A 27,801-nucleotide genomic window follows, 5' to 3' on the forward strand; every position below is an offset into this window, starting at 1 on the left:
TGTTTTGAGCCTGAGTGGAAAATACTGCGGAGCTGTTCAACAATTTGTGTGCTTAAAACAAATCAGGATTTTTATGCTTCACGGTGGCATTTGTCTGATGTTGTCATGATGCCTGGAGAGAATCAGTCCAACGCTGTACCGATCGCAGCCGACGCGATTGTTGGAAAGTGTCAGAATTGCTCTGTTTTACACCAGGTAACTGTCACGGTTAAATCACAAATTCAGTTAAACATAGCTGCTTTTAAAATGTCAACTTTGGATTTTTCCCTTAAAGAATACCAACCGGTTTCACTTTGTTTGTCCTTTGTTTTTGTTTTCCTTGTGTTCTGTCAGAGTCTGACGGAGTACGGCGCGTCGCTTGTGGCTCTGAAACAGAAGATCACCGTTTCGGAGTGAGTAGAAACAAATCCTTCCTTTACTTTGAGCTGAGATTTATTTATTTATATGCAAAAATCAGAGCAGCAAGAACAACAAAGACAGAAACGGACCACAAGTGATTGATTTTTGTCTATTTCGGTTGCTGCCGTTAGGAGTCGCCAAAGCAGGTCATCTGTTTCCAACAATTTGGTAAAAACTCATATAGAAGTAACACAAAGTACTTATTTCCAGTGTGGCCCTCTTGATGACAGCAGATAATAAACAACAACAAATATATTGAATAATAATTTGTATTGTGTTATCCATGTATTTTAATGTCCACTATACATATTTATGTTTTGTACATTCTTGCACTAAATTAAAAAAATAACCAGATTGTGCAGGTGATATTTAAAACCCTTTGAGGTTTGTAAGCGGTATCTCACCTCAATAAACATAAACAAATATAAAAGTATTGAAATCTACTAGAGCCCAACCGATATGGATTTTTTGAGGCGATGCCGATAACGATATTTGGATGAAAAAAATGCAGATAATCGATAAATCGGCTGATTTGCCGATAGCCGATAAATCAGTCGATATTAGTATTATTATTTTTTAGTGAGTTAATGAATAGTGAGTTAATAAAAACTCCAGGTACATCTTCTGGGTTCAAACTTGGTTAAGAAGTACCGCATCCCTCTATATTTACATCCATGAATGCCCTCCGCCCTGCCTTCATTGCCCATGCGTTGTTTGGGACCACAGCAGCAATTCTGAGACGGACTTTCTTCAACCAAAGCGATCAAAAGGAATAATGTGATTATTAACCATCAGATGACAAGGTAAAGCCTCTTAAATCATTCTAAAGTCAGTTTTAAGCAGAACGAGGCTGTTTTAAGCAGAAACGTGGAAATAATCACCTCATTTCGCTACTGACACGCTGAAATGACGTAGACAAAGCTGCACGTCACACGTCTGCCGTGCAGCTGCTGTAGCGCTGTGATCGGTCTACCGTCTTTTATTATGAAATAATGCTGAATTTATGTGGAAATTATTGTTGTACTAAAGTTTCAGATGTCTGTTGCTGAGATAGATGATCGCAGCTGATGCTTAGGGCCCCTTCACACATAGTACGAATAATCACAGATCAGGGCGAATCACGGCAGAACAGCTTGTATGAGCGAACCACGAAAACATCGAGCCGACGGGCGGGCGTGAGTGATCCTGCTGCAATGGTTTCGTGCATGCGACAGTGTCATGCGAGCAGCTGGGATGTGATGCACCACATCGCGCCACTGATGTGGAGAAAAATAAAATAAAAACCAGCTGTAATAATTAGTGAATATCACTGGGTTGATATAAATAATAAATAAAAGGGGACGCAATACACAACCCCACAGTTAAATAACACTGCTTAATTAAAAAATAAATGCCACTCAGGGGATTCAAACCTGCAATTTACAAACACTCTGATTATCAGATGGAATCTTTACCACTGTGCTAGCAGGATGATGCAGAATTTTGTAGATAAAAATACAAGTCAGTCACTGCATATTCGACTGTGAAACTTTATGTTCTGATGGATATAAATGAAGACCAGTCAACCTCCTATTTTGTCCCATGTTGGCATCTTTTAACATGCACAACACCCATAACATACCAAGACACACAATTACAAAATTTTCAGTGTTTCAAAGTCTGACATCAGAGCCTACGGTGCTTTTGTGTTAAGTTACACAGCATTAAACTTGTATTTATATGTCGAATGTGTTTTTTGTCCAGTGATGCCATCAGACTTCAACAGCAGCTAGAAGAGCTGCAGATTCAGTTAATTAGTTTGCAGACAAAAGCAGCTGATGAAGAGTTACTGCGAGCAGAACTGGATAAAAAGAAGGTATGGCAACACATTTAAAGGATATTCTTTATTCTGTTCATAAACCTTTGAATTTAATTTCCCATATGGCCTGTACTCTATTTTATTGCATGTTACATCACTTGCTTTTCCTGGAATTTAATTCTCCCCTTTGCCATATATGCATTTTTTTTCTTTTCTAGAGTCAGGCCTATGAACAAATGTCACAACAGATGGATAAGTTGAAGCAGGATCTCAGTAAGACATCTGCAGAGTAAGTTTGCGCTGGTGATTATACATACTTTGGATGTAGGAAGACTAACCTTGGGCTTTTACACTTTTTAATTCCTTTATGCTATTAAAAATAGAATACTAATTCTGATATCTCTGTATTAAAATTGCAAAAATAATCACCTTTTACACTCACACACCAAAGGCAATATCTACAACATGTTCTGAATTAAATAAAAAAAAAATACCAAAGCCAACATAATGGGTTTCATATGTAAAGACACCCTGAATTATAACATAATGAAATTGAAAGTTTTCATTAGATAACTAAAGAAATGGATACATGAACATTTTCAAGTGACTGTATATGTATTGGGATTTAAATTTAATTTTTTTTTTTTTACATTTTAGCTTATTTGAAGGTGGTTGTGAGGAATTGTGTGCTTGCTACGGGAAACAGTTGGTGTCTTCTGAGTAATTTTACAAGGTTGTGGTGGATTATTGTAGCCGGTTCGAATGGGGAAGCTCCAAACCACCGGTGGAGTCATGAGGCTGCACCTGCTGCTGCTGCTGTTTCTGCTACTCTGGGCAGTGAGCGAAGCCACTTGCAAGAGCTTTCCATCGGCACTCTCAACAACATCAAACTACGCCCGACAGTAAATCTACTCGAGAGAGTTTTGGCTGGATTTTCGGTACAAAGGCACCTCGCCCCCAAGTGGCTTACCAGCGGAGGTAATGTGCAAACCTGCTGCCGGTTTGAAGAAACAGCGAAAGAGAGGTAAACGGGGGGTGTCCGGCAGCGGCTTCGGAGGAGAGGGAATAAACCACCGCTCCCCTCTATGATTTTAAGTAATGTGCGGTCATTGTCCGGTAAGATTGATGAGCTGCATCTAAACTGTCGTTACTGTCACGAGTACAGGGAGTCATGCGCTATTGTGCTAACAGAGACATGGTTAAAGCCAGAAATTCCAGACAATTTAGTTGACATCGATGGCTTTTTTTGTGTGCGCGCAGACAGGACTGCATCATCGGGAAAGACCAGAGGAGGGGGGCTCTGTGTCTATATTAAGAGTGAATGGTGCAAACAGTACACTGTCTGTGAACGGTCATGTGACCAGGACTTGGAACTGCTTTGTTTGTCCCTGCGTCCGTTTTATTTACCCCGGGAATTTGGTAACATCTTAATCTTAGCAGCTTATGTTCCGCCTGATGGGAACGTAAAAAGAGCTGCAAATCGGTTGTCTGAGTGCGTACAGAATCAGCTTCAACATACCCCTGCAGCCGCTGTCTTTATTCTGGGTGATTTTAATCACTGCCACCTGGAGCAGGCTTTGCCTGGTTTTTATCAGTACGTTAAATGTGGCACTCGGAAGGACAAAGTTTTGGACAAATGTTTTGGAAATATAAAAAGTGCTTATAGAGCAAAGGCACTTCCTCCACTTGCAAACTCAGATCATGCCACTGTCCAGCTAATGCCCACATATAAAACTGTGCTTAAATCATCAAAGCCACAGCACAAATCTGTGCTGGTGTGGACTGAGGACAGTGTGGAGACACTGAAAGCATGTTTTTCTTGCACGGACTGGAGCATTTTGCACAAGTTGGAGTTAAATGAAGCCACAGAAACTATTACAGACTATATAAATTTTTGTGTGGACATTGTTGTATCAAAGAAACAAATTACACACTTTGCTAATAATAAGTCTTATGTAACTAGTGAAGTAAAAAACAGCATAAACAAAAAGCGACTGGCTTTTAAAAACAAGGATAGAATAGCAGCAGCTGTAGCCCAAAAGGAACTAAATGTTGTGCTTAAAAATGCAAGAGAAAAGGAGCGTGAATGCTTGGAAAGGAGCCTGAGCACCATGGACAATAAAAAAACTTTGGGGCTCAATGAAGAGGATTATAGGCATGAACACAAACAAACAGCACTTGATAACTGTGAATGATGAGGAATTTGCTAACAGTTTAAATGATTTTTTTCTGAGGTTTGATGTTGAGAATGACATGAACTTTGCTTTTGATTTAATGGTGGACATGGATATTAAAAGTTTTGACATTGATTTACATGAGCCTCAAGCTATTTTTAGCAAAGTCTCCAGTAAAAAAGCTGCTGGTCCAGATGGTCTGTCAGCCTTTCTTCTCAAAAACTGTGCAGCGCAGCTAGCTAAGGCCTTTTGCCCTATTTTTCAGATGTCTGCCACAAGTTGTTTAGTTCCACAATTCTGGAAAAAGTCAATTATCATACCTATACCAAAGATTTCTTGTCCAGCCACAAAGATTATAGACCTGTGGCCTTGACAAGTATTGTCATGAAATGTTTCGAGAAAATTATGGTGAACAGGTTGAAATCAGAAGTGTCTCCTCACCTGGATCATTTTCAGTTTGCATATAAAGAGGGTATTGGCACGACTGATGCCATTGTTAGCATGTTGCATATGATCTGTAAACATCTAGAAAAGCCAGATGCTTATGCACGTGTTCTATTTGCTGACTTTACATCAGCTTTTGACACAGTTCATCCTTACTTACTTATGCAGAAATTAATTGACCTAAATGTTAGCCCTTTTCTTCTAAAGTGGTTTTATTCTTTTTAACAAATAGGTCACAGCAGGTGAGGGTAAATAATTCTTTATCTGAAGCCAAAACATGTAGCACTGGAGTGCCCCAAGGAGCTGTAAGTTCTCCTATTCTTTTTTCATTGTATACAAATGAGTGTAGGAGTGAACAGTCAGATTACAACAAAATTTTGAAATTCTCTGATGACACAATCATTATGAGTTTGCTGACATCAGGTGAGAGTCCGTCCATATACATGGATGAAATAGACTCTTTTCATTCATGGTGTGTGAGGCACCACTTGACTCTTAATGTTGTAAAAACTAAAGAGATGGTCTTTGACCCCAAAGGGCTCCTGTTCCATGACCCGGTCATTATTGGAGGTAGTCTTTTAAATATCTTGGTGTCTATGTGGACTGTTTTCTCAAGTGGAATGCGCATGTGGATTTTTTATGCTGCAAATTGTCCCAGAGGCTTAATTTTTTAAGAAGACTCAGATTGTTTGGTGTGAGTTCAACAATATTGGCTTCCTTTTATAATGCTGTGCTGGAGAGCCTAATAAGATATGGCATGGTAGCTTGGTTCGGCTCTCTTACTGTCCAGAGCAAATCCAAAATTGAGAAACTAGTTCGATAAGCCATGAAAATTATTGGCAAGAGAGCGTATCCTTCTTTAAAAACTATTTTTGAAACCTTGGTCCTGGTGCAAGCTAAAAATATTCTTAAGGAGCCTTCCCACACGCTTTTCAGTGAATATGAGCTCTTGCCATCAGGGAGAAGGTATCGGGCTGTCAGGTATAAGAGCAATAGATTTAAAAAATCCTTTGTTCCTTTGTCTATTGCTCTGTTGAATAAATCTAGATAATACCTACAGACGCATTACCGGACATTGAGGGGCCTCACTGAAGATTATCTCATTTTATCTGACTGTTTCCTGTGATTTGTTTTATTTATGTAATGGTATATTATGTGGTTGTTGCATGATTGTGTGTGGTTTTACTTTTTAATTATGGCATTGCAAGCTCAAGACAAATTTCCCTTGGGACAATAAAGTAAACCTTGACCTTGTCCTTAAATCCATCATTAACCATCTGGAGTCTTGGCTATTTTGGGCGTTTTTGACTACTGTTGGTTTTACCTTCATAATTTACCTTAAAAAAACTGTTTACCTTGTTTAGTGTCATTTTTTTTCAGCACAACCATACCTGTGTGACTTTAGCTTTTCTTTCATTCTGACATACTGCATTAAAACAGTGACTTAATATTCACCCCAAAACATAAAATTCGAATCAGAAAAAAGTTAGTTTTTTACTGTGAAAACCAGAAATATTTTTAATGAACCATTTTCATAACTTCAAATGTAAATATAAATTGTAAACTTCAAAAATATATGTAAAATGTAGCATAAACAAAGTTATATACAACAGTTCACATTAAAATGGAGGAAATGCTTCAGGTGTTATTTGTGGCTATTTACAGTTGTATGTAAAAGTTTGGGCTCCCCTGATGATTTCCATGATTTTCCTTTATAAATCATTGGTTGTTTGGATCAGCAATTTCAGTTAAATATATCATATGGCAGACAAACACAGTGATATTTGAGAAGTGAAATGAAGTTTATAGGATTTACAGAAACTGTGCAATAATTCTTTAAACAAAATTAGGCAGGTGCATAAATTTGGGCACCCCAACAGAAAAAATACATCAATATTTAGTAGATCCTCCTTTTGCAGAAATAACAGCGTCTAAATGCTTCCCATAGCTTCCAGTGTGAGTCTGGATTCTGGTTGAAGGTATTTTGGACCATTCTTCTTCACAAAACATCTCAGGGTTGTTGGTTTCTGAGCATGGACAGCCCTCTTAAAATCACACCATAGATTTTCAATAATATTCAGGTCTGGGGACTGAGATGGCCATTCCACAATGTTGTAATTGTTGAACTGGAATGCCTTAGTAGATTTTGAGCAGTGTTTAGGGTCGTTGTCTTGTTGAAAGATCCAGCCCCAGCGCAACTTCAACTTTGTCACTGATTCATGAACGTTGTTCTCAAGAATCTGCTGATATTGACTGGAATCCATGTGACCCTCAACTTTAACAAGATTCCCAGTACCTGCACTGGCTACACAGCCACAGAGCATGATGGAACCACCTCCAGATTTTACTGTAGGTAGCAAGCATTTTTCTTGGAATGCTGTGTTCTTTTTCAGCCATGCATACCACCCCTTCTTATGTCCAAATAACTTTTAGTTATTTCATTTCTTGCAAATAAATTTTAGTTTCATCAGTCCACAGCACCTTATTCCAAAATGAAGCTGGCTTGTCCAAATCTTGCATTTGTCCAATGCTTTTGACAAATACTACAGATTTTATTTATTTTTATTTATGTCCAGAGATCAAGGATACAGTGACCAATTTAAAATGTTGTTGACATAAAAAAACCTGTAAAGCCTACTTTTAGTACACAGAAAATTCACAGTAGGAATCGATAAGGAATCGGATCACTAAGCGGAATCGATAATGGCATCGATATCAATAAAATCTTATCAATACCCATCCCTACTCATGATTGGATTCACCTGTGTAAAGAGGTCAAGGGTCAATGAGTTTACCAAACCAATTTTGTGTTCCAGTAATTAGTGCTAAATGTATTCAAATCAATAAAATGACAAGGGTGCCCAAATTTATGCACCTGCCTAATTTTGTTTAAATAATTATTGCACACTTTCTGTAAATACTAGAAACTTCATTTCACTTCTCAAATATCAGTGAGTTCGACTGCTATATGATATGTTTCACTGAAATTTCCGATCCAGACAACCAATGATTTATAAAGGAAAATCATGAAAATGATCAGGGGTGCCCAAACTTTTGCATACAACTGTACATGCAATAAGATGCCACACAAATTATAGTTGTGTCACTCAGAAAAATAATTCCTGTTCAATGCACATCAGAAGCTTGTAGCTTGTACAGATATTCCACCTCAATATCCATGTGTATTTTTCCCTAATTCCTTGTTTTTGTAGCATTTTTATTGGTATTATCAGTTATCAAGTTGTTCACCAATGAATATGGCTTTATACACCCTTCAGAAAACCATACACCCTGAGGCTGAAGGTCGAAGGGTGTATGGTTTTTGGCCGAAGGGTCTATGGTTTTCTTAAGGGTGTATAAAGCCATATTCATTGGTAAAACAACGATAACGATTTTATCATATACCTATAAATGATAAATGCACGCAGAAGACAATGCGCGTGCTCTCCCTTCGCTCACTGCCTCCGGGGGTACGGATGCAGGACCCGCAAAGAATCCAAGTCATGGCCACGGAGCTCTGCGACTGCGGTTACCGGGACCATGCAGTGGGCGCTGCGCATCAAAACAGCGAGCGTAGTCTCTGGACCTGTTGCTGCATGCAGCTCGGCACAGCAGACAGGGGGGGCGGTGTGAGTGGCCCGCTGCGGCGCTTACCGAGCCCGCAGACTCAGTAAGCGCATCGGAGGCAGTGAGAGCAATCGCGGTGATGCTGAGCGGTGTTGCTATTTATTCTTTAGTGTTTTATCCAATCATATTGGCGTATCATTTATAGGTATATGATAATGGTACAGACTGTCCTGGTTGTGTTAGTGGCCAAAAAAAAAAAAATAGAATAAGGTGTTTTGGACTTTGGGGGGGAGGAAAGTGTCGACCTGAACTCCTGTGTTCTCCGCTCCTGGAGCCTGCTTAGTGCTGGGACAGTGTATGTGTTTGCATTCTGCTGTGCTCCAAGACTCGGCGCTGGAGCAGAAGGAAGGAGAGGCACGCGGTCTGATCCATTGAGCTGATCTGTGCACACTGATCAGTGAATCCACCTGCTCTCGTTCGTCTCGACCAGAACAATAAAGTCCACTTCATCATCAGATTGATTACGCTCTGGTTCAGACTCTGATGACACGCTTCGCAATTCGATTGTCTTCATGCAGTTCAACAAAAAGAGAGACTTTACGCGCTGTTCCAAGACGCCTGATTATTTTGACGCACTAAATAAATCAAAAAACTATACCACACACTAACTGCACACGGTAAAACACTCCACCACACATACTAAAACACACTCCAAGTACGGCAAATATCACAACTTTCAAAACTGTTTTTGTCTGCTTTTCGCTCCACACAAAACCACAATTTTCTTCTCAGCAAGCAAATTATGTGGATTGGGGATCATTGTTTAGTTGGTAATATATTTTACACCAGTGATAAAGAAAAATTCATGTATTTTTGTTTTTTACTTCTTTCCTGTCACAGACAGACACACACAGAAGAAAAGTCCTGTTCGCAAAATGCACACACACACAGACTCACCCACGTGGGGTCTGTGCGATGTCATCAAACCCACGTGGAGTTGGTGAATGTGATTGGTTAGCTTCTGTTTTTTCCACCAATGGTAACACTCCTGCTGCAGTTGAGGGAGTCCTGTTTCATTCTAGCCCTCTCACTCGTCTAGCTGAAAGGAGAAAATGAGTCGTTTTCTCTGCAAAATGCACAGCGAATATGATAATATTATCCCCCCCAAAAAACTTGCATATATTACGAATCATAATTCAAGTTATACTTGGCCTATTAACAAAATTTAAAAAGTGGTTTGGAGGTTGAAGTCTCCACGTTCAACACACATTCAAACAGACACTCAGTGTGGAGCCGGTTGTGTGCTCCTTCCGCTTAATTAGGTCATGTGACTTGGTATGTTAACTCTGTCTGTAGTAGGCAGTTCACAAAAACTGAGTGACTGTGCAAGAAGGAGACTGGTGAGGGAAGCCACCAAGACTCTGAAGGAGTTGGCTTCTGTTATGATTAGAGAAATTTTGCAGAGGGAAACCATGAAGCTGTTACAGAGAACCCCCCCAAAAAAACCCTCCTGAACTTGAAATTTCAGTTACTATTTCCCAGAAGGCACATTGGAGATTCTAGACTAGATTTGATTGCTTTTCTTGGAAGAAAGTCCTTTTGTGTAGAATTACACATTTTTCCAGTGACATAAAAAGCTTAAAAGGTGTAAAAGCCCAAATATAGAAAAATATCATCTTCTTTTTCCCCACTTTCCATAATGATATGTTTATGTTAAATGTTAATTGTGATTTTTTTTTCATATGTGTTAGGAATAAGAGGCTTGAGGACCAGCTAAATGATATAAAAGGTATTTTGTACTCGCCTGTTGCCAGCAAATAAGAGAATAATTTCCTATTATTGTGACTAAAAGATTACAAGAAATGGATTTGTTATTATTATTTTTAAATGTATCTTATTTTATGTGTGGGTTCAGAACTCACAGAAACACAGGCCCTGGAAAATGCGCAGCTGAAGAGGGAAAAGGCGATGATAGAAAACAACTTGCTGAAAACGCAGGTAATTATTCAAGTGTTAAAATTGTAATGAAATGACATGCACATCCGAGTCTGTATTGGCGTGCAGGGTGAAGCAGACGAATAGCACAAAAAATGAAGTAAAGATCCGCCCTTCATCAGACATGTCTGATGAAGGGCTAGGCCCGAAACGTCACCCTCGGTGTTATTAAAGATTTGTTTGGGAGCTAACCGGCTGTGCGGATCTTTACTTCATTTTTTGAGTTATTCAAGTGTTGCCATTATACTCAGGGTACATTTAAAATTGAAAAAGGAAGCCAACGTGCAAGTGCCAAATCCTGCAGTTCCTTGAATGGCCACTTGAGGCATGCCAGTTCCCATAGAACCTCATGTTAAAATGTCCAGCTTTTCTTTTTCTCAGGCTTCTTTGAAAATCTCTCAGGCACAAGCAGATCAAGTTGAAAAACTGATAGAGGAGAACACCAAGAAAACAAGCTTGTAAGATCCTTTTCACATTGCAGCCGTGACTTGACACAAGATCAGTGATTGGTGCACGATTGTGTTTGTGAAACAGAGTTAAATAAGTGCTGTTCTCACTCAACAGAAAAAACAGCCTTGAACATAAAGTTAAGCTTCTTGATGGTCAAATATCCCATTTAATGAAGGAGAAGAGCCAACTGGAGAGAAACGTTGATGACCTTCAGGTACTCACTCACTCATCTTCAACCGCTTCACAGAGCAGTCATAGAGCGCGAGGCAGGGTACACCCTGGACAGGATGCCAGTCTATCGCAGGGCCACATATAGACAAACAAACCCATCCACACCCGCACGCACACCTACAGACAATAGAGGTTCCAGTTTGCAGTGAAATTGCAGAATTGTGATTTCAGAGATGATTTAAATTCATTTTCTTCGTTGCAGGTACAACTAACGAAACTGGAGAGAGAACAGAATAAAGGTAAGTATGTTTTAAAATTTGTTTCAGCAGCAAGTCATCCTTTTAGGAAACAAAAACTAGGCCACACTTTACTGTACAAGTTAAATAATAATTCATTTAATTTATAAAGTGCATTGCATTAAAACAGAAATCTCAAAGTGCTACACACACAAATTAAACAAAAAAACCTCATAAAACATACATTAAAAGAATGTCAGTTTGATGGGTTGTTGTATCATACCAGTTATTACAGGACAACAGTGTGTCTATGTCATCAAGCTGAAGCACAATGTGAACTTGTTTTTGCACAGAACGTCGAAGTTTAGCAACTCAAGCAAGTGCACCCGAGGAGCCAAAAGTGGACAAAGGTATGCCGTGGATGTTATTGTGTATAACATTAATTGGATGAACGTATCACATGCATTAAATGATAAATTCGTTTTTTTACAACCTTCATTACTGATCACTTTGTGAGGATTTTTTTTCCACCTAAATTTAGCTTCAGAAATTGATCTGTGAAAGTTGGTCGCTCAGCTTGGTAAAGATCCATGTCATAGTAGCAGTGAAAGAGCCCATGCAAGCTCCTTTTTTCTTCTTCTTTTTAAGTCATCAATAATAATAATAACAGACTTTATTGTCATTGTACATATTCAAACATACAACGAAATTTGTGATCTGCATTTAACCATCCTAATTGTAGTTGGACACAATCCAACCACTAGGAGCTGTGGGCAGCCACGGTCTGGTGCCCGGGGACCAACTCCAGATGTAGAGACGCTGCCTTGGTCAGGGGCAGAGAAAGGAACAGACCCTAAATAAGCATGTTTTTGATTGTGGGAGGAAACCAGAATGCCCAGAGGAAACCCACACAGACATGGGGAGAACATGCAAACTCCACACAGAAAGGGCGGGAAGTGATCCCACGACCTTCTTGCTGTGAGGCATCAGTGCTAACCACTAAGCCACTGTGACACCATTAATTAGTGGTACATGAAGCAATAATGGTACAAAAAACATCCATTGAATTATGGCCAGTTAGTTTGTATATACAGTGCTGCTTGAATGTTTGTGAACCCCTTGAGCTTTTACACGTTTGAAATTTTTAGGACATCAAAAAAAATTCAGGCTTTTTATATTAAAATTCCTGAAATTCTGCCTTTTAAACTCAGAGTGAAAAGTAATCTCTACACCATGAATTAAAAGAAATAAAAATCTAAAAGCCAAAATAATGGTAAAATAAATGGTAAATGGACTGCATTTATATAGCGCTTTTCCATCTGCATCAGACGCTCAAAGCGCTTTACAATTATGCCTCATATTCACCCCAGTGTCAGGGTGCTGCCATACAAGGCACTCACTACACACCGGGAGCAATAGGGGATTAAAGGCCTTGCCCAAGGGCCCTTAGTGATTTTCCAGTCAAGCGGGGATTTGAACCCATGATCTTCTGGACTCAAGCCCAACACCTTAAAAACTAGACCATCACCTCCCCTTATGGTGTGAATAAGTAAGTGCCCCCTTTAGTAGAACACATATAAACAATCACTTTTACATCCAGTCTTCTTCAGACAAGTCAAGTGATGGATACATGAACATTTCCAAGACAGTGATTATGTGTTGAACTTTATTTACATCAGTCATGAAGAAATATAAACAGTCTGGCACACTATAATAAATGTGTTTGGAGCAGACACTTCTCAAAAACTATAGGAGATAAGTGAGGAAAGCTACAAAGACACCCAGGCAACCCCAAAGAAATTACAGGCTTCCGTGGCTGCGACTGGAGAAATTGTGCATAGTGCAAAGTTTTGCATTTTGCATCACCACTCTGAACTTCATAGTGGAGTGGAGCAGAGAAGAATTTTCTTTCACCAAAACAGATCGTACATAGGCTTGATCTCTGATGTGTCTTCTGGCAAAAAGCAACCTTCTCTAGACCACTTCATCAAGAAGCTGGATAAGTTCTTTTTGACCACTTCATTCAGTCCCCCTCTGCAACACCTATGACTATTGAGGATAATTGATAAGATTTTATTTTATTGATTCTGCCTTTTTAATCACACCAGTTCTTTGTTAATTCCCTTGATAATTGCTGATCGAGTTGCTGTGTTGAAAATTGAAAACCTACAGAGATTTTCAGTGTCAGTGCTGCTGTGTTTCCTGTTTGAGAGACGCAGAGTTTGACATCATGACTGTAAATCTGAAACTATGATTAGATTAGACAGAACTTTGAGCCATTGGGAAGACTCCATCAGAGAAAATGAGGTTCCAGCAGCATTGTATACAGACAGGGTAAGAAGCACACAGAGTATCAAAAGTGTAAGTAAAAAAGAAAAACAGTATAAATACCAGACATACTGATCAATACTGGTTTACTGTCTACTACTGTTACTCTCCTTCCCATCCTCTGTCTTCCTGTTACTCCTCCTTCCCCTCGAGTGAGGAGTTGTACAGTCTGATGGTCTAAGGGACAAAGGAGTTTTTTAGTCTGTTGGTCCTGCACTTGGGAAGGAGCAGTCTATTGCTGTGGCAGTCTATGGCACATGAGCTGGCAACACAGAACTGTCAGAATAATCCATGCTGGCATTGATTACCTCGATAATGTTTAAGACAAACAATTCCAGTGGATTGAAAAAATTTCAAAGGGTTCCTATCCCTAATGACTGCAGTTTCATGCTGCGTTTACACATAATGACAGCAAGTCACAAATGCCACGAAGTACACATTCTTGGCCGTTGATCACGAATGTGATGATTTGAGGCAGAGGCATCAGGTGTCCTCAGGAATTGCTGCAACCTGTTACCACGCGTTACAATTAATGGCACGTGTTGCTGGAGAATTATAGGAACCATTACGCATGGTCAAGAATGTTCCACATTGTTGCGCACTATCGCACGTAACAGCGCATCATTACGTTCTGTCACGTTGTGAATGAGGCGAATTGTCTCCACACACACCCCCATATTCATCCCACTGTCAGTTTCTGAACAATTCAGATCGCTCCAGTTTGCTCCTCAAAATCCACAGCACAAGAACTTTGTGACTGCATGCTTAGTTGGGCTCTGTGCCGTGGAGTGGTGCAAAGAAGAGAAGGAGACTGAGAGCCAGATGTGTGGCTCCACGCAGCTCTCGTCTCGCCCGTTTTCCCAAATCAGGCACAGCAGCAGGTGGAACACCTGCAGGAGCGCGCTGATGAGCATTGGAAGGAGACTTTTAGCTGACTTGGTGTCACTGTCCTTCACCATACTGCAGCAATGAAACTGAATGCGGTGCAGCAGGGTTTAATTGTGCACACGTCAGAGCAGAATGCTGTCACGCTCTATTAAGGATCACCACTAATCAAGACTGATCAACAGACATGCTCAGTTGCGACTTCCACGACATGAGGCGAAATGAAGGTGGTGCGTGACATTCGTGGAAAATTTTTTGACAGCCAGAAACATGCTCCATGAAAATCACGAATATCACGCACTATTAAGAAACCTATTCAAATGCATTAAGTCACATTAAGAATGTCACAAATGTGCCAAGAATGACACAAATATGACATTCATAACGCGTTTTGCCTATGTGTAAACACACTGTTAGTCATTTGTTTTGGTTTTTTCCTGTGTGCTTGGGGTTGCGGTGTTGATTTGGCATGTTTTCCTTCTCGTGCCCTTCTTAACGCAATGTTAAGGTTCAGAAAAATCCAGTTGAGTTCATTTAGGACTCTGCTGAAGGTGCCCTGCTCACACCCCTGTATTTACCTTTCTGCAAGTAGTTTGTTTGTTTGTTTGTTTGTTTTTGAGAGCAAGATTTCTCTCATGATACCTAAATGTGTCAGCAGTAATTACAGCACTCTGGGGCTTTTTGCTAATAATCTTTAAAACATGACTATGGTTTCTTACAAATAATGTGATGTTAGATACATTTTCCAGATATTTTGCCATCACACAAATGTTTGTTTTTCACAGAAAAGATCAGGACGTTACTCGAAACCTTGTGGGCTTGTGTTCAACCTGAAAAGCAGCAAGCAGCAATCCTGCTGCACCTCCCTGGTGAGGCATTCTTCGGTTACTCTGCAGTCTTGTAGCTTCTTAAAGTGCATCAGTGGTTTATTGCTGGTAGAATTTACAATTTTGTGGGACTTTTTGGTCACAATTTGGTATTTCTTTCATCTTTTTCACATCAATATGCCTCTAATCTTTTTTTTTTTTTTTCTTCATCTCATTTCAGTCACCAGTTCCAAGAAAGTTCTAACAACCTCTCCAGCCATCAGTTCGGACTCTGGTCTGACTGAGTCGAGCCCGTCGCAGTCTCCCACTAACAGGACGCTTGAATCCATGCGTCATCCCACACAAACAAAACTGTCTTTTTCAAAGTTAAAAACTTCTTCACATGGGGAGAAAGGCACCAAGCACCAAACATCTCATGTGTGCCCCAGTGGTGAGAGGCAAACATTCACTCCCAAAAAGGACAAGCAGTCATCCAAAGAACAGGAAAACGAGAACTCGTCCACTCCCTTAGATAATCCTGAATTATCCACTGAGGAAAAATCCACTCCCTCAGCTAGTCCAGAATTATCCATCGAGGAAATATTGGAATTATATAAACCGTTGCCTCCCTGTCTATCCCCTTTACGAGTCTTGGTGAGTGCCGATATAATTTACATAAATCCTATTACTAATCATAAGTGTAAGATAATTTTACACACATTTCAATTATGTCATGGTTACTTCCATGGTCATATGGACTAGTCATTTTTACTCTTTGTGCTTGGTGCATACGTGGTTTTTATGCAGTGGTGTCCAGAATATTCCAGAAAGGGCCAAGAGGGTGCAGGTTTTCTTTGCAGCCACTGACTCCAGCACATGATTTCACTGATTAACATCACTTTGAGCAGATGGAATGAGATCATCAGTGAAATCACCTGCTGGAGTCAGTGGCTGCAAAGAAAACCTGCACCCTCTTGGCCCTTTCTGGAATACTTTGGACACCACTGTTAATGCAGTTGTAAGGTACCCTGGTTGTTCTCATAGTGCCATGAAAATTCAGTAAGGTACATCTTCTATTATGCATTCCAAATCTACGGTGGAACTCCACTAGTGTATACTAAGGTACATCTAAATATCTAAAATAAAAAAGGGTAGAACCACTTAGGCTCTACCCTTTGATCAGTTGTCAACAAATGACATGCATGAATTCTCATTTCTTGCAGGTGAAAACTGTGGAATCCATGGAGACTGAGAGCATAGATGGTGAAAACCACCCAAAAGCATCTCACAGTCTTCTTCCTTTTCAACAACAGGAGTCATTACTCACCACATCATCAGCATCCAGTCATCCAAAATCCATTGAACACACAAAAGAGGACTGTGCAGACTTGCCAGAAATTGCATCAGGAGAGGTGGAACAACTTTCAAATGGAAAACAATCCCAACATTTGGGAACTATTAACTTGAGTGGCATTACTGAGATGGAGTACAAAAGACACAGAATTGATGAAGAAACTCATCTTCAAAAAAAGCAGAAGATTGAACAGGAGCCAGCAGTTCCACAGTTAACACCAACAGTGTCGTCTTCTGCATCAGACATAACGGGTCTGTGTGAAAAAACCTCAACAACTGCTGAGAGCCAAGAACCGACCCCCAGTGCAAGTCCAAATAGTGGTGTCAACAGCACGTCTGAAACGCCACATGACACAGAAAGTCCAACAAGAGTATCATCAGAACTTCCTCAGAGAGAGACGGGTGAGGATTTGACAGCGAGTATTGAAATGGATGCTGTGGCATGTCCTGGTGATGACAGTGATGTTACATTAATACCTCCTGATGGTAGAGAATCACTAAGAGAAAATAATTCTGCAGTTGTCTCTGAAGAAGCATCGGCTGTACCGCCGGATAATTCCAGTACTCCTGACTCAAAAATCAATGACTCTTTGCAAAATGGCAAAGGTACGTGTACTGAAAGTGGTCCAGAAATGGGGATAACACATCAGGAACCTTGTGATTTGGGACTGGAGAATCAAGACACCACATTGTTCAAATCCCAGGAGGAGATTGCAAGTTGTTTGAACGTGCAACAAGGGAGCCCCTGTTTGTCAAAGGAAGCTGTGAGCAGCAGCATCCCTGTTGCGTCCACTGAAAATGGCACATCCATTCAACTTGATCAGAAGGCAAATTTGATTGAACCACAAGAAACCGCCACAGAAAATAAAACGGCTTTGCCCTCAGAATGCAGCCTTGATGCAAGTCATCCTGGATCTGTATCCCCTTGTAAGCCTTCACTGTTGAAGAAGGCAGATGAAGATCACCAGAAATCTGTGAGGGCAAGCGATGAGCCTCCCTCAACAAGCCACAATCACATAGAGACAGTGAACAGTGAAAGCATAACCGATCATCGTGGTCCTCCTCCTTCTGATTCCCAAGAGACAGAGACGTTAGACTGTGAATCTGTGAAGGAAAATACGCATTCTCAGAGTCTGTTACCGCCTGTGACGCTTCCATCTTTAAAAACACAGGAGCAATCAGATCATGTGAGCAAAGACGTCAGCAGTGAAAATATGGCAACACATGAACAAACTGAGCAGCCTGAGCCTGATTTAATGGAGCACAGTGATGTGGAAAAAACAAATAACGGTCAATCACCACAGGACAGAATGGATTCAGATGACTCTGGGAAGCTCATGAAGGCAGGAAAATTGTGTGTTACATCCAGCGTTAGTCAGGATAACGCTTTTAATGGGCAAAATAAATCTTTAGATACATGTCAAGAATGTTCTGAAAAGCAAAGCTTTGCAGTCATGACAAGTGATGCCTCCCTAGGAAGCCCAGCAACACATTTGTCTCCCGAAAGTAGAGCTCAGCCACCAGAGTCCATTAGTCACCTCCGGTCTAAAATGGGCCCACCACTTCCACCTGCCCTGACCCCCCTAAAGGCAACACCTCCAAAAGGTGTGAAGCCAATCAATCCAATGCAGGCAGTTGAGAAAATCTCTTTTCCATCGCCCATGAAGACATTGGCTTCTCCTACTTCTGTTCAGTCTCCTGTAACATCCAACAGGCAAAAGCTGAATTCCTCATCTGTTAGTAGTCCAGTCTCACCAAACGGAGTCCCTTCATCTCCACTTCAGTTTGGCTCTGCCACTCCCAAACACGCTGTGCCCGTTCCAGGCCGCCTGCCCTTAACAGCTGGTAATTCTGCCTCTTGTTCTTCATCCAGTCCATCTCAGGAGAATTCCATGAGGATTCTGGACACCATGTACCCAGAGCTCTCCGCCCGCGCAAGAACTCTGAGCATTCTCAGAGGAAACGTCAGTCTCAACATGTGTTCATCAGAGAGCGGAACATCACCCACAACAAGTGACACTCAGGTGTCTGGCTTTAAAACAGTCAGTTCCACTTCAACAGCTTTCATGAAGACGGAGATGAGATGTGAGAAAAGGCCTGCTACCAACTTGCCCCAACCAAAAAACAGCAAACGTCTCAGGCTTGAAAGCTGCTTCCCAAACCTCACCCCGAGATCGATGTCTTCCTCCTCCTCCAACAGTGGAGAGGACAGTGCCTCACCTCGGACTTCCAGACCTGCGCACCTTGAAAATGAGATTTCCCCTCAATTAGTGGAAGATGGAAAGCCCACAGGGCAAACGCTAATAGATGATGCCTTGACTAAAATTGGAAACTCGTGTTTTGACCTGTTGCCTGTGATCAGGAGCCACCTGCATGTTGGTAACCTGCCCAAAAAGCCTGTCCTGAGACAAGAAGAGAAGGAGGTCATCTCAGATATCTTTCAAGCCAACTTGGTAAGTACACAACATTATTGTGCTTGTTCCTCTTAATGTCTATTTTTGAAACGTATTTTGGAAAGTACACATTTATTTGACACCTAACTGTTATTACTGAAACCACAAAACATCTTGCCAAGCTTATTGAGCCAATCACTGGCAAGAATATTCTAAAACTTCATCAGAAACTATACTGATTGTGGAGTGCAGTCAGTCTTTATCTCCGAGAGCATAAACATACGTGCATACATTACTGTAATATAAACAGAGCTAAGACTTTGGTTGCTAACTGAAATAAAATAATTCTCACTCAGATTCTGTCCAGTTCTCCTGCAGTGACAACCACAAGACGTGTAAAGTTGTCCATGTTAATTTTCTGTTAGATGGAAAAAGCAAAAGAGGCAATGTAAAAATATATATATATATATATAAAAAAAAAAAGGCAAATAGGTATCGGTATGTACCAGATATACTCTACAGTGCCTTGCAAAATTATTCACCCCCTTAGGCTTTTACATATCTTAATTTGTTTATGCCATTTCGAACACAAATTCAGGCCTCTCTGTTTTAAAATTTCTAAAATGATCCCCCTTAAACTCAAACTGAAAGCAGATCTCTACACCAAGATCATGGGTTGCATAAGTAAAGGCCTATTTTGGTGTAACACATGTAAATCATCAGTTTTATGGCCAGTTTTCTTTAGACAAGTCGGGATGGATACATAAACATGTTCCTTCAGTTAGTTATTTTTTACAAGATCAGGTCCCAAAGGCTTCAGGTTCACAGACAAAGTAACCCTCACCATCTTATAAATGTCTGTTGTCACACCTGTCCAGGTATTTATGGTTTGTCCATCCTGTATCATCCACCTTGTAGAAGTAACTATCTGCCTCTGTAGCTTTGACTTCCTGGGAGATGTATCCTAAACACATGGTTTTAAAATCTAGCAGCAAATGTGTGTTAAAGATGTTTTGTATTGCTTCATGTGTTTCTTTCCAATCATTTTTTTCTGTTTTGACAAAAAGATCAAATTCAGTGAGATCTACGATGTGACATGATGATGCTGTTGCAGCAAATTATATTTTCTGATGGACGAAATGAGCCTCTGGTACTTTTGTTAATATAAAATTGAATCATCTCAGGAACTGAAGGGAATTATATTCCACACTTATCAAAGCAGTGCTTGGTTGTTGTTTTTTTTTTTCTTCACACAACATGAATGTCGGCTTTTGTTTCTTTTGTCTGCAGGTTAATGCAGACGATATGATTTCAGCCATCTCGAAAAAACTGAAATCCGAGAAAAGGGTTCTCAGCAATTATCACCTACAGGCCTTATGTCGTGTCTATACCGGGATCTGTCGACAGAAGAGAGATTGGGAGAAGGCCCATATTCTCGCCTACATGATTCTGACTGGTGATTCATTTTATGCCTGAATTATCCAAAACGTTTACACATCTGTGGTGCAAAACTTTTACACATCTGTGGTGTACTCACTTCACTCATTGTAATCTTTCTTTCTTTGTACATTAATATAGGGGTGGTCCATACAGGACACACATATATACAGTGCATCCAGAAAGTATTTACAATGCTTCACTTTTTCCACATTTTCTTATGTGACAACCTTATAACAAAATCAGTGAAATTCTTTTTTTTTTCCCCTCAAAGTTCTACACACAATACCCCATAATGACAATGTGAAAAAAGTTTATTTTTATTTTTTTAGATTTTTGCAAATTTATCAAAAAGAAAAAAAAGGAAATCACATGTATATAAGTATTCACAGCTTTTACCATGAAGCTCAAAATTGAGCTGAGGTGCATCCTGTTTCCACTGATCATCCTTGACATGTTTCTACAGCTTAATTGGAGTCCAACTGGAGTAAATTCAGTTGATTGGACAGGATTTGGAAAGACACACACCTGTCTACATATAAGGTCCCACAGCTGGCAGAGCCTGTCAGAGCACAAACCAAGCATGAAGTCAAAGGTATTGTCTGTAGACCCCCAAGACAGGATTGTCTTGATGCACAAATCTGGTAGGGTACAGAAACATTTCTGCTGCTTTGAAGGTCCCAATGAGCACAGTGGCCTTCATCATCCATAAATGGTCAAAGATTGGATCCAACAGGACTCTTCCTAAAGTTGGCCACCCGTCTAAACTGAGTGATCGGGGGAGAAGGACCTTAGTCAGGGAGGTGACCAAGAACCCGATGGTCACTCTGTCAGAGCTTCAGTATTCCTCTGTGGAGAGAGGAGAACCTTCCAGAAGGACAACCATCTCTGCAGCAATCCAACAATCAGGCCTGTATGGTAGAGTGGTTAGATGGAAGCCACTCCTTAGTAAGATGTACATGGCAGGCCACCTGGAGTTTGCAAAACTATGCTTGAAGGACTCTCAGACTATGAGAAACAAAATTCCCTGGTCTGATGAGACAAAGATTGAACTCTTTGGTGTGAACGCCAGGCATCGTGTTTGGAGGAACCCAGGCACCATTCCTACAGTGAAGTATGGTGATGGCAGCATCATGCTGTGGGGATGATTTTCAGCAGCAGTAACTGGGACACTAGTCAGTATTGAGGGAAAGATGGATGCAGCAATGTACAGAGACATCTTGGATGAAAACTTGCTCTTGAGCGCTCTTGACCTCAGACTGGGGCGACAGTTCATCTTTCAGCAGGACAATGGCCCTAAGCACACAGCCAAGATATCAACTTAGTGGCTTCAGGACAACTCTGTGAATGTCCTTGAGTGGCCTAGCCAGAGCCCAGACCTGAATCCAATTGAATATCTCTGGAGAGATCTGAAATTGGCTGTGCACCGACACTCCCCATCCAACCTGACAGAGCTTGAGAGGTGGTGCAAAGAGGAATGGGCAGAACTACCCAAAGATAGGTGCACCAAGCCTGTGGCATCATATTCAATAAGACTTGAGGCTGTAATTGCTGCCAAGGGTGCATCAACAAAGTATTGAGCAAAGGGTATGAACATTTTTCATGTTGTCATTATGGGGTGTTGTGAGTAGAATTTTGAGGGAAAATATTAATTTACTCCATTTTGGAGTAAGGCTGTAACATAACAAAATGTTGAAAAAGAGAATACTTTGCAGATGCACTGTGCATGCGTGCGTGTTGTATGTATGTGATGACAGAAGAATCTATGTCGCTTTGTGTTTTTTGATCCATTTGGATGCAGCAGAGGGATGGGAACATCTTGTGTTCTGACTGTATCAAGCTTTTTGCAATGGGTAATAATTGGTTCCATGCTGAAATTAAAGCCCTGCTCGTGTTCCATCCTGAAACAAGACAACAGAAATGAAGCTTTCAGCATTGAAAACTATGACTTATCAGACTCTGAATATCACAGGATGCTCTTTAAATAAACTGGAACCAATCAGCTCCTGTTTGTGAAGTAAAGCCATCATTCATTGGTTAATTCAAGTCATGTGAACACTGACCATGAAACACAAGTTCTATTTGTTGTTTGAGATCTTGCTGTATGTTAGTAACTGTCTAGTGTACATTTAGTGCTGGTGTGTGTTTTGAATTCAATTAATTTATTTCATTTATATACCGCCTAACCACAACAAAGTTGCCTGAAGGCACTTCACACATGTAAGGTCTAACCTTACCAACCCCTAGAGCAAGCACAATTTCTGTAGATATTCAGAATTATGTATTTACATATCATGGTTGTCAATTTTTTTTTTTTTTTTTTTCCACCAGTTCTGCATAGAATTCAGTTGTTTTCAGTGTGATGCTCATTTTATTTTGGAACACTGACATACAGATGAATGTTCACATACAGTCTGAACATTCTTAACAGCCCCATCTTTTGGCAGCTTTTAAGATTACTTATAAATGTTATTTTTCAATCTCTTGTGTATTTTTTGTGCAGATTTTCCTGATTCTGCCAAGTTGATTTTATTTATGGTATCATCTTGGCCCAGTGTTCTGTCACACAGCAGCTGTCTCTGTCAGGCCATACATGCTGTCACCAGACTGAAAGCTGCAGAAGACGTCCTCAGTTGCCTCTCAGCATACCTTGGCTGGGAGAAGGTAGGGATTTTATTATGATGCAGTATTTCAACAGCATTTTTATTTTTTTGCCTCTGTTCATCAACACAGTGGATTTGAAATGAAGCCATCAAGATATAGGTTTAGTGTAGACTGTCAGCTTGGATTCAAGGGGTTTAGCAAAAATATTTCACAATTTCAGCCATTTTTATACACAGTCGCTCTATTTTTAGAAGCCATAATTAATTTATCTGTTTCCTTGTTATTTGATGGTGTATAAAGGAGATAAAAGGTCTGGAGTGTTGAATTTCCATTTGATGTGTAACTCTCAAAAGAGGAGATGATGCAAGGGAAGGAGGCCATAATTAAGCTTAAAAAAAGAACTCACAAAGATAGCCGAAACATTATGAGTGGCTGATTTGGTACATTCGTAAAACAAAAAACAGAATGGCCTTAAATTAAAATTAGACAGAATGATTTATTTAAAAACTGCCCATGTTTCTGCAGAGTCCTCCTCGTGACATTGACCAGCTGATCTACCAAACACTGTCTGAGATCCGGTCTGGGTCAAGGTTGGCGTTCACAAAACGCAGCCGCTATGGAGACGACCTGGGGGATGAGGCCTGGGAGCGTGTCTTTGCACTTGAACTCCTTTGTTCACACAAGAAGTGGAAGTGGACTTTTGAAAACCTCCTGGGGTATGTTATTTTCTTTGACTGCTTCTTTTTTAGTTAAATATTACATACATGCCAACACTCTTCTCCAGTCATGTCGGCTGTGAAGGTGTCGTAAATGTTCACTGTTCCCTGTGCTCTTTCAGTCTATCATACAGTGTAAAACGTGAGTATGTCCCCTTACTGGCTTCCCTCCCTATTCCAGGGATTAAAGTTCTCCGTTGCTACAATGGATTTCCGTCAATTGGGCTACCAAAAGGCCCTGACGACGTCCTGATGAAAAATCAAGGCTGGACGCAAGATATAAATATTACCACGTTCAGAATATTCAAAAATGGATTTTTAGAATCACACTTCTGTTTTTCTTTTGTTGTTTTCCTCCTGGCAGAGAGTCCCTGTGTCTGTTCCTGTGTGTGTTTGAGTGTCTCACAGCACAGTGACAACCAACAGCAAGCAAAGAGCGGAGTTTTACAAACAAATTTTTTAACTTTGCTATTCCTTCAAAGTCTGCTCTGAGTGTCTCTGTGAATGTCCTCGCTGTGGTTAAACTAAAAACACAGCTTCTGACCCACAACACAACAACAAACACTAACACTTTTTTCTCAAAACAAGCTTAAAATCTCTTCCTGAGGTCGGCATGACATAAAATATTTTCATAAAACCTTCTTACCTTTCAGTCAGGTCAGCTTTTCACACAAATACACAAATTCTTGATTGTTCCTGCTCAGGGACTGCAAACCAGGGGCACATCCACACGGAAAGAGGGCATTGTGGGGGCAGGGGGCTGCCCTCCACAGCACCCCTTCATTAAAGGTCCACTTTTGAAGACATTCTTCATACTACTACTACTACTACTACTTATTATTATAATAACAATGATGATGATGATGACAATTTGGGGCAGTACGGTGGATTAGTGGTTACCACTGTTGCCTCATAGCAAGAAGGTCATGGGTTTGATTCCCACCTGTGGCCTTTCTGTGTGGAGTTTGCATATTCTCCCCAGGTGGTCTGGTTTCCTCCCACATCCAGAGACATGCAGGTTAGGTGAATTGGAAACTTTAAACCGTCCATGATTTAATCAGTATTACCCTGGGGCTACGTTTTACTAATTTTTACTTAATTTAACTTTTCTGCATAACAGAAGTGGGATGTGAAGCAATGTCTTTTTTTACATAATGTCTAAGCTTGATATTACTGGGTCTATTTAGGGTTCTAGCTTTAAAATCAGGTTAATTAGGATGAGGGAAGCCAAAAATATGAAAGTGAGTGCAGCTCTTGTGGTTAGTAATCTTATCAAGCAAACATGTAGGGTTGCGATATAAATTTTGGTTAAAGGCAAAGAAAAGGTGAAAATGTGCAAAAGAAAATACAAATACAACACACATTAAGCAGTACAGCTAAACTGAGGGGGATTGGGGGTAAGAAAATAGTAATCAAAAAAGGTCGATGTGGCCACTAGTTGATGTGGAGGGCTGCGTGTGTCGTTTTGAGCATTTTAATGACCAGTATCTCGAAAAATAGGGCTTGTTGTGTGGTGAAACGTCCTAACATCTAAGACATCCCTGCTGCAATATTCACACTGAGTGAAATTCTCATCTTATTTAACATTGTGTAATAATGCCATTAGCACTTTTAGCAGCTGGCGGTAGCTTCAGCCGTTAAGTCCTGTTCATGCGCAGTTACTGGGAAAATAAGGGGCTTAATGCCCACACATGTATCCATTCCCTGACATCCCTGAAGAAAACTGGCAATTAAACTGATTATTTACAGGTATTATACCAAAGTGGCTGATTACTTATGCAACCCATCACCTTGGCTTTTATATTTTTTAATTGATTTACATCAAGTTTTACAGATTTACTTTCAGTTTGAGTCTAAGGAAGATAATTTTATACATTTTTATATTGAGAAGCCTGATCTACTTTTTTGTATTTGAAATGCCATAAACAGATTAAAATGCATGAAATACCAAGGAGCTGAATACTTTTGCAAGCCACTGTTATTTGGAATCATGTGACGTTTCGGTGATATTGCACAGGGGGCGTACCTGCTTCTGTTGTGTATTATAGCTGTCTTTGCTTTCTTCATACCTTCCTTCTGTTTATTCCTTCTCCTAATTACACTTGGTTTAACATAATTCCTTGTTTTTCAAACAACCAAACTTCTTGTGCTGACTTGTACATTGTGCTTAACAGCAAAGAGTTGTGGCCTTTGATGAACACTTGGGTCACGCAGCCCCGAGACCAACAAGCCCCAATTTCTGACGTAACTGTTGCGACTGTCCTCCGACTCATTGGTTAGTTGTTTTTATTCCCATATTTACTGATTTTTGCACACAACTCGATTTTTGCACATAAGTAATGTTTAACTCAATAGTTTGTGAGCATTTCCGTAATTTTTTTAAATTACTTTTTTTTTACTAGGACGTCTTGGTGTTATTGGAATAAAAGAGAGGTGCATTCCCACTGTGATAACTGTTGCTAATGTCATCAACACTTTTGGTCGTCATGGACATACTGAAGGTATGAAATAATATTCGCCTTGTTGAATAGTATGTTCCATCTTTGACCTTATGAAACATTCGTACCATTGAACTCATTCATTGTTTATATATAATGGCGAAAATAGATCCTTGTCATTTGATATTTTAATAATTTATAAACAACAGTAAAGGGACTTACATTTTGGTCTTCCTCACTGGTGCTTAACAGTCCAACATGAACTTTAAATAGGAGTCCAAAGTTGTTCTCAGTAGTCTGTAATGCCATCCCCTGACTTTGTGTGCAGACTGCTGTCTGCTTTCCTCACTTCAGTGAAAAATCGCATCAGAAATTTGTCTAGCTTTTCATCTTAACAGCTCTTTATGCCTCCAGACAGCTAACGGCATGGTGGAATTGTTTTGTGTGTCATTTCGCTCCTTCAAATCGTCGCCCGCCAGCAAAACAGATTCCGCTATGTTTAGCTAAACACCTCCCCCGGTAGTGGGAGTATGCGCGATAGCACATTTCCTATTGTGCACTAAAAAGAACTATTGCACGGTCAATGAAACACAATGGCAAATGGTATGAATAATCCATGTCACGTGACATACAAGCCACCAATCAAATGACAAGGATCCACTAAGCCATTATATAAAAGAAACTTGCTCAATACAGAATAATTTTGTTGAATAAAGTAAAATGGATCTCATGAGACAGAAGGTGATCTCACCATGTTATGCCTTGTCACCCCAGGTGTGCCGTGGGAGGTGCAGTTAGCAGCCGTCTACTGCATTTTTGACCTGTCACCTTCAAACCCAAAACAGGCCATGGAGGCCCTTGCAGGGTGGCGAGGAGAAACGTCCTGCATTGTTCCCCCTGCTGTAACAAGCTGCCTTAACCAATTAGCGTCTGTCTGTAGACAAGTGAAGTGAAACCTGACTATGCATATTTTGCTTTTTGTTAAATCACAGAATAAATACCAATGCCTCAAAATACCTCAGAGATGAAACGTTTTTAAGTTATGTTTAGTTGTCATAGTTCAGCGGTTCAGTCACCTCTTTAAATGTATTAAATTGTTTATAGTGAGGGTTGAGGGATTTCGTAGTTGTTCAACTGAGCTTTAGGATCATAAAAGTGGTTTAAAAACACTTTTTATGTATTTCTGTCTGAAATGAACATATGTAATTATGTGTCGATTCTGATATTGTAACAGATATTTCCAGCATGTTTTATTCTTATAAATGTATAAACTCTCTTCTCAAACTTTTAATTAATTTGCTGTGTCCATCTCAAATCATATAACAGATGTAGCTGCAATAACATCTTGCCCTTTTTCCTGTACTTGGGTAGTTACTCTAAAAATATTGTAAAACTTGTACATGATTTAATTATGGTGCTACAGTTTTTCATTCATGCTTGTAAATACAAGGTTTCAACATTTGTATAGATGGAAAAATAAGGTATTTAATAAATGCCTTGTACAGTTTATTTCAGATGTTATTTAATTTTTGACATTAAAATTTAAACATTTAATAAAATTGAATTTGTATGTTTCTTCTTACCATCATTCTACAATTTCACATTCT

The 27,801-nt window shown here is 40.0% G+C and overlaps 1 protein-coding gene across 1 annotated transcript; it reads left to right on the top strand.

Moving 5' to 3' along the window:
- Positions 1-27,750, top strand: ice1 (KIAA0947-like (H. sapiens)). Its single transcript, XM_034175259.1, has 19 exons — positions 1-195; positions 334-392; positions 2,143-2,254; positions 2,416-2,486; positions 10,134-10,171; positions 10,298-10,380; positions 10,759-10,835; positions 10,942-11,041; positions 11,261-11,297; positions 11,588-11,644; positions 15,233-15,316; positions 15,495-15,907; positions 16,477-19,059; positions 20,290-20,455; positions 22,940-23,100; positions 23,566-23,756; positions 25,931-26,031; positions 26,159-26,257; positions 26,969-27,750. Exons 1-19 carry the CDS (start codon positions 106-108, stop codon positions 27,145-27,147), a joined length of 4,701 nt encoding a protein of 1,566 aa, XP_034031150.1. The 5' UTR covers positions 1-105; the 3' UTR covers positions 27,148-27,750.
- Positions 27,751-27,801: the final 51 nt, after the last annotated feature.

This window comes from Thalassophryne amazonica, chromosome 7 (assembly GCF_902500255.1).
Source record: "Thalassophryne amazonica chromosome 7, fThaAma1.1, whole genome shotgun sequence".
Taxonomy (NCBI): Eukaryota; Metazoa; Chordata; class Actinopteri; order Batrachoidiformes; family Batrachoididae; genus Thalassophryne; species Thalassophryne amazonica.

Excerpts from the sequence above, each read along its gene's own strand:
- ice1 (XM_034175259.1), top strand. The coding sequence starts at position 106 with ATGATGCCTGGAGAGAATCAGTCCAACGCTGTACCGATCGCAGCCGAC. Across the intron at positions 196-333 it reads ATTGCTCTGTTTTACACCAG|AGTCTGACGGAGTACGGCGC; the intron begins GTAACTGTCACG and ends GTGTTCTGTCAG. Across the intron at positions 15,317-15,494 it reads AATCCTGCTGCACCTCCCTG|TCACCAGTTCCAAGAAAGTT; the intron begins GTGAGGCATTCT and ends ATCTCATTTCAG.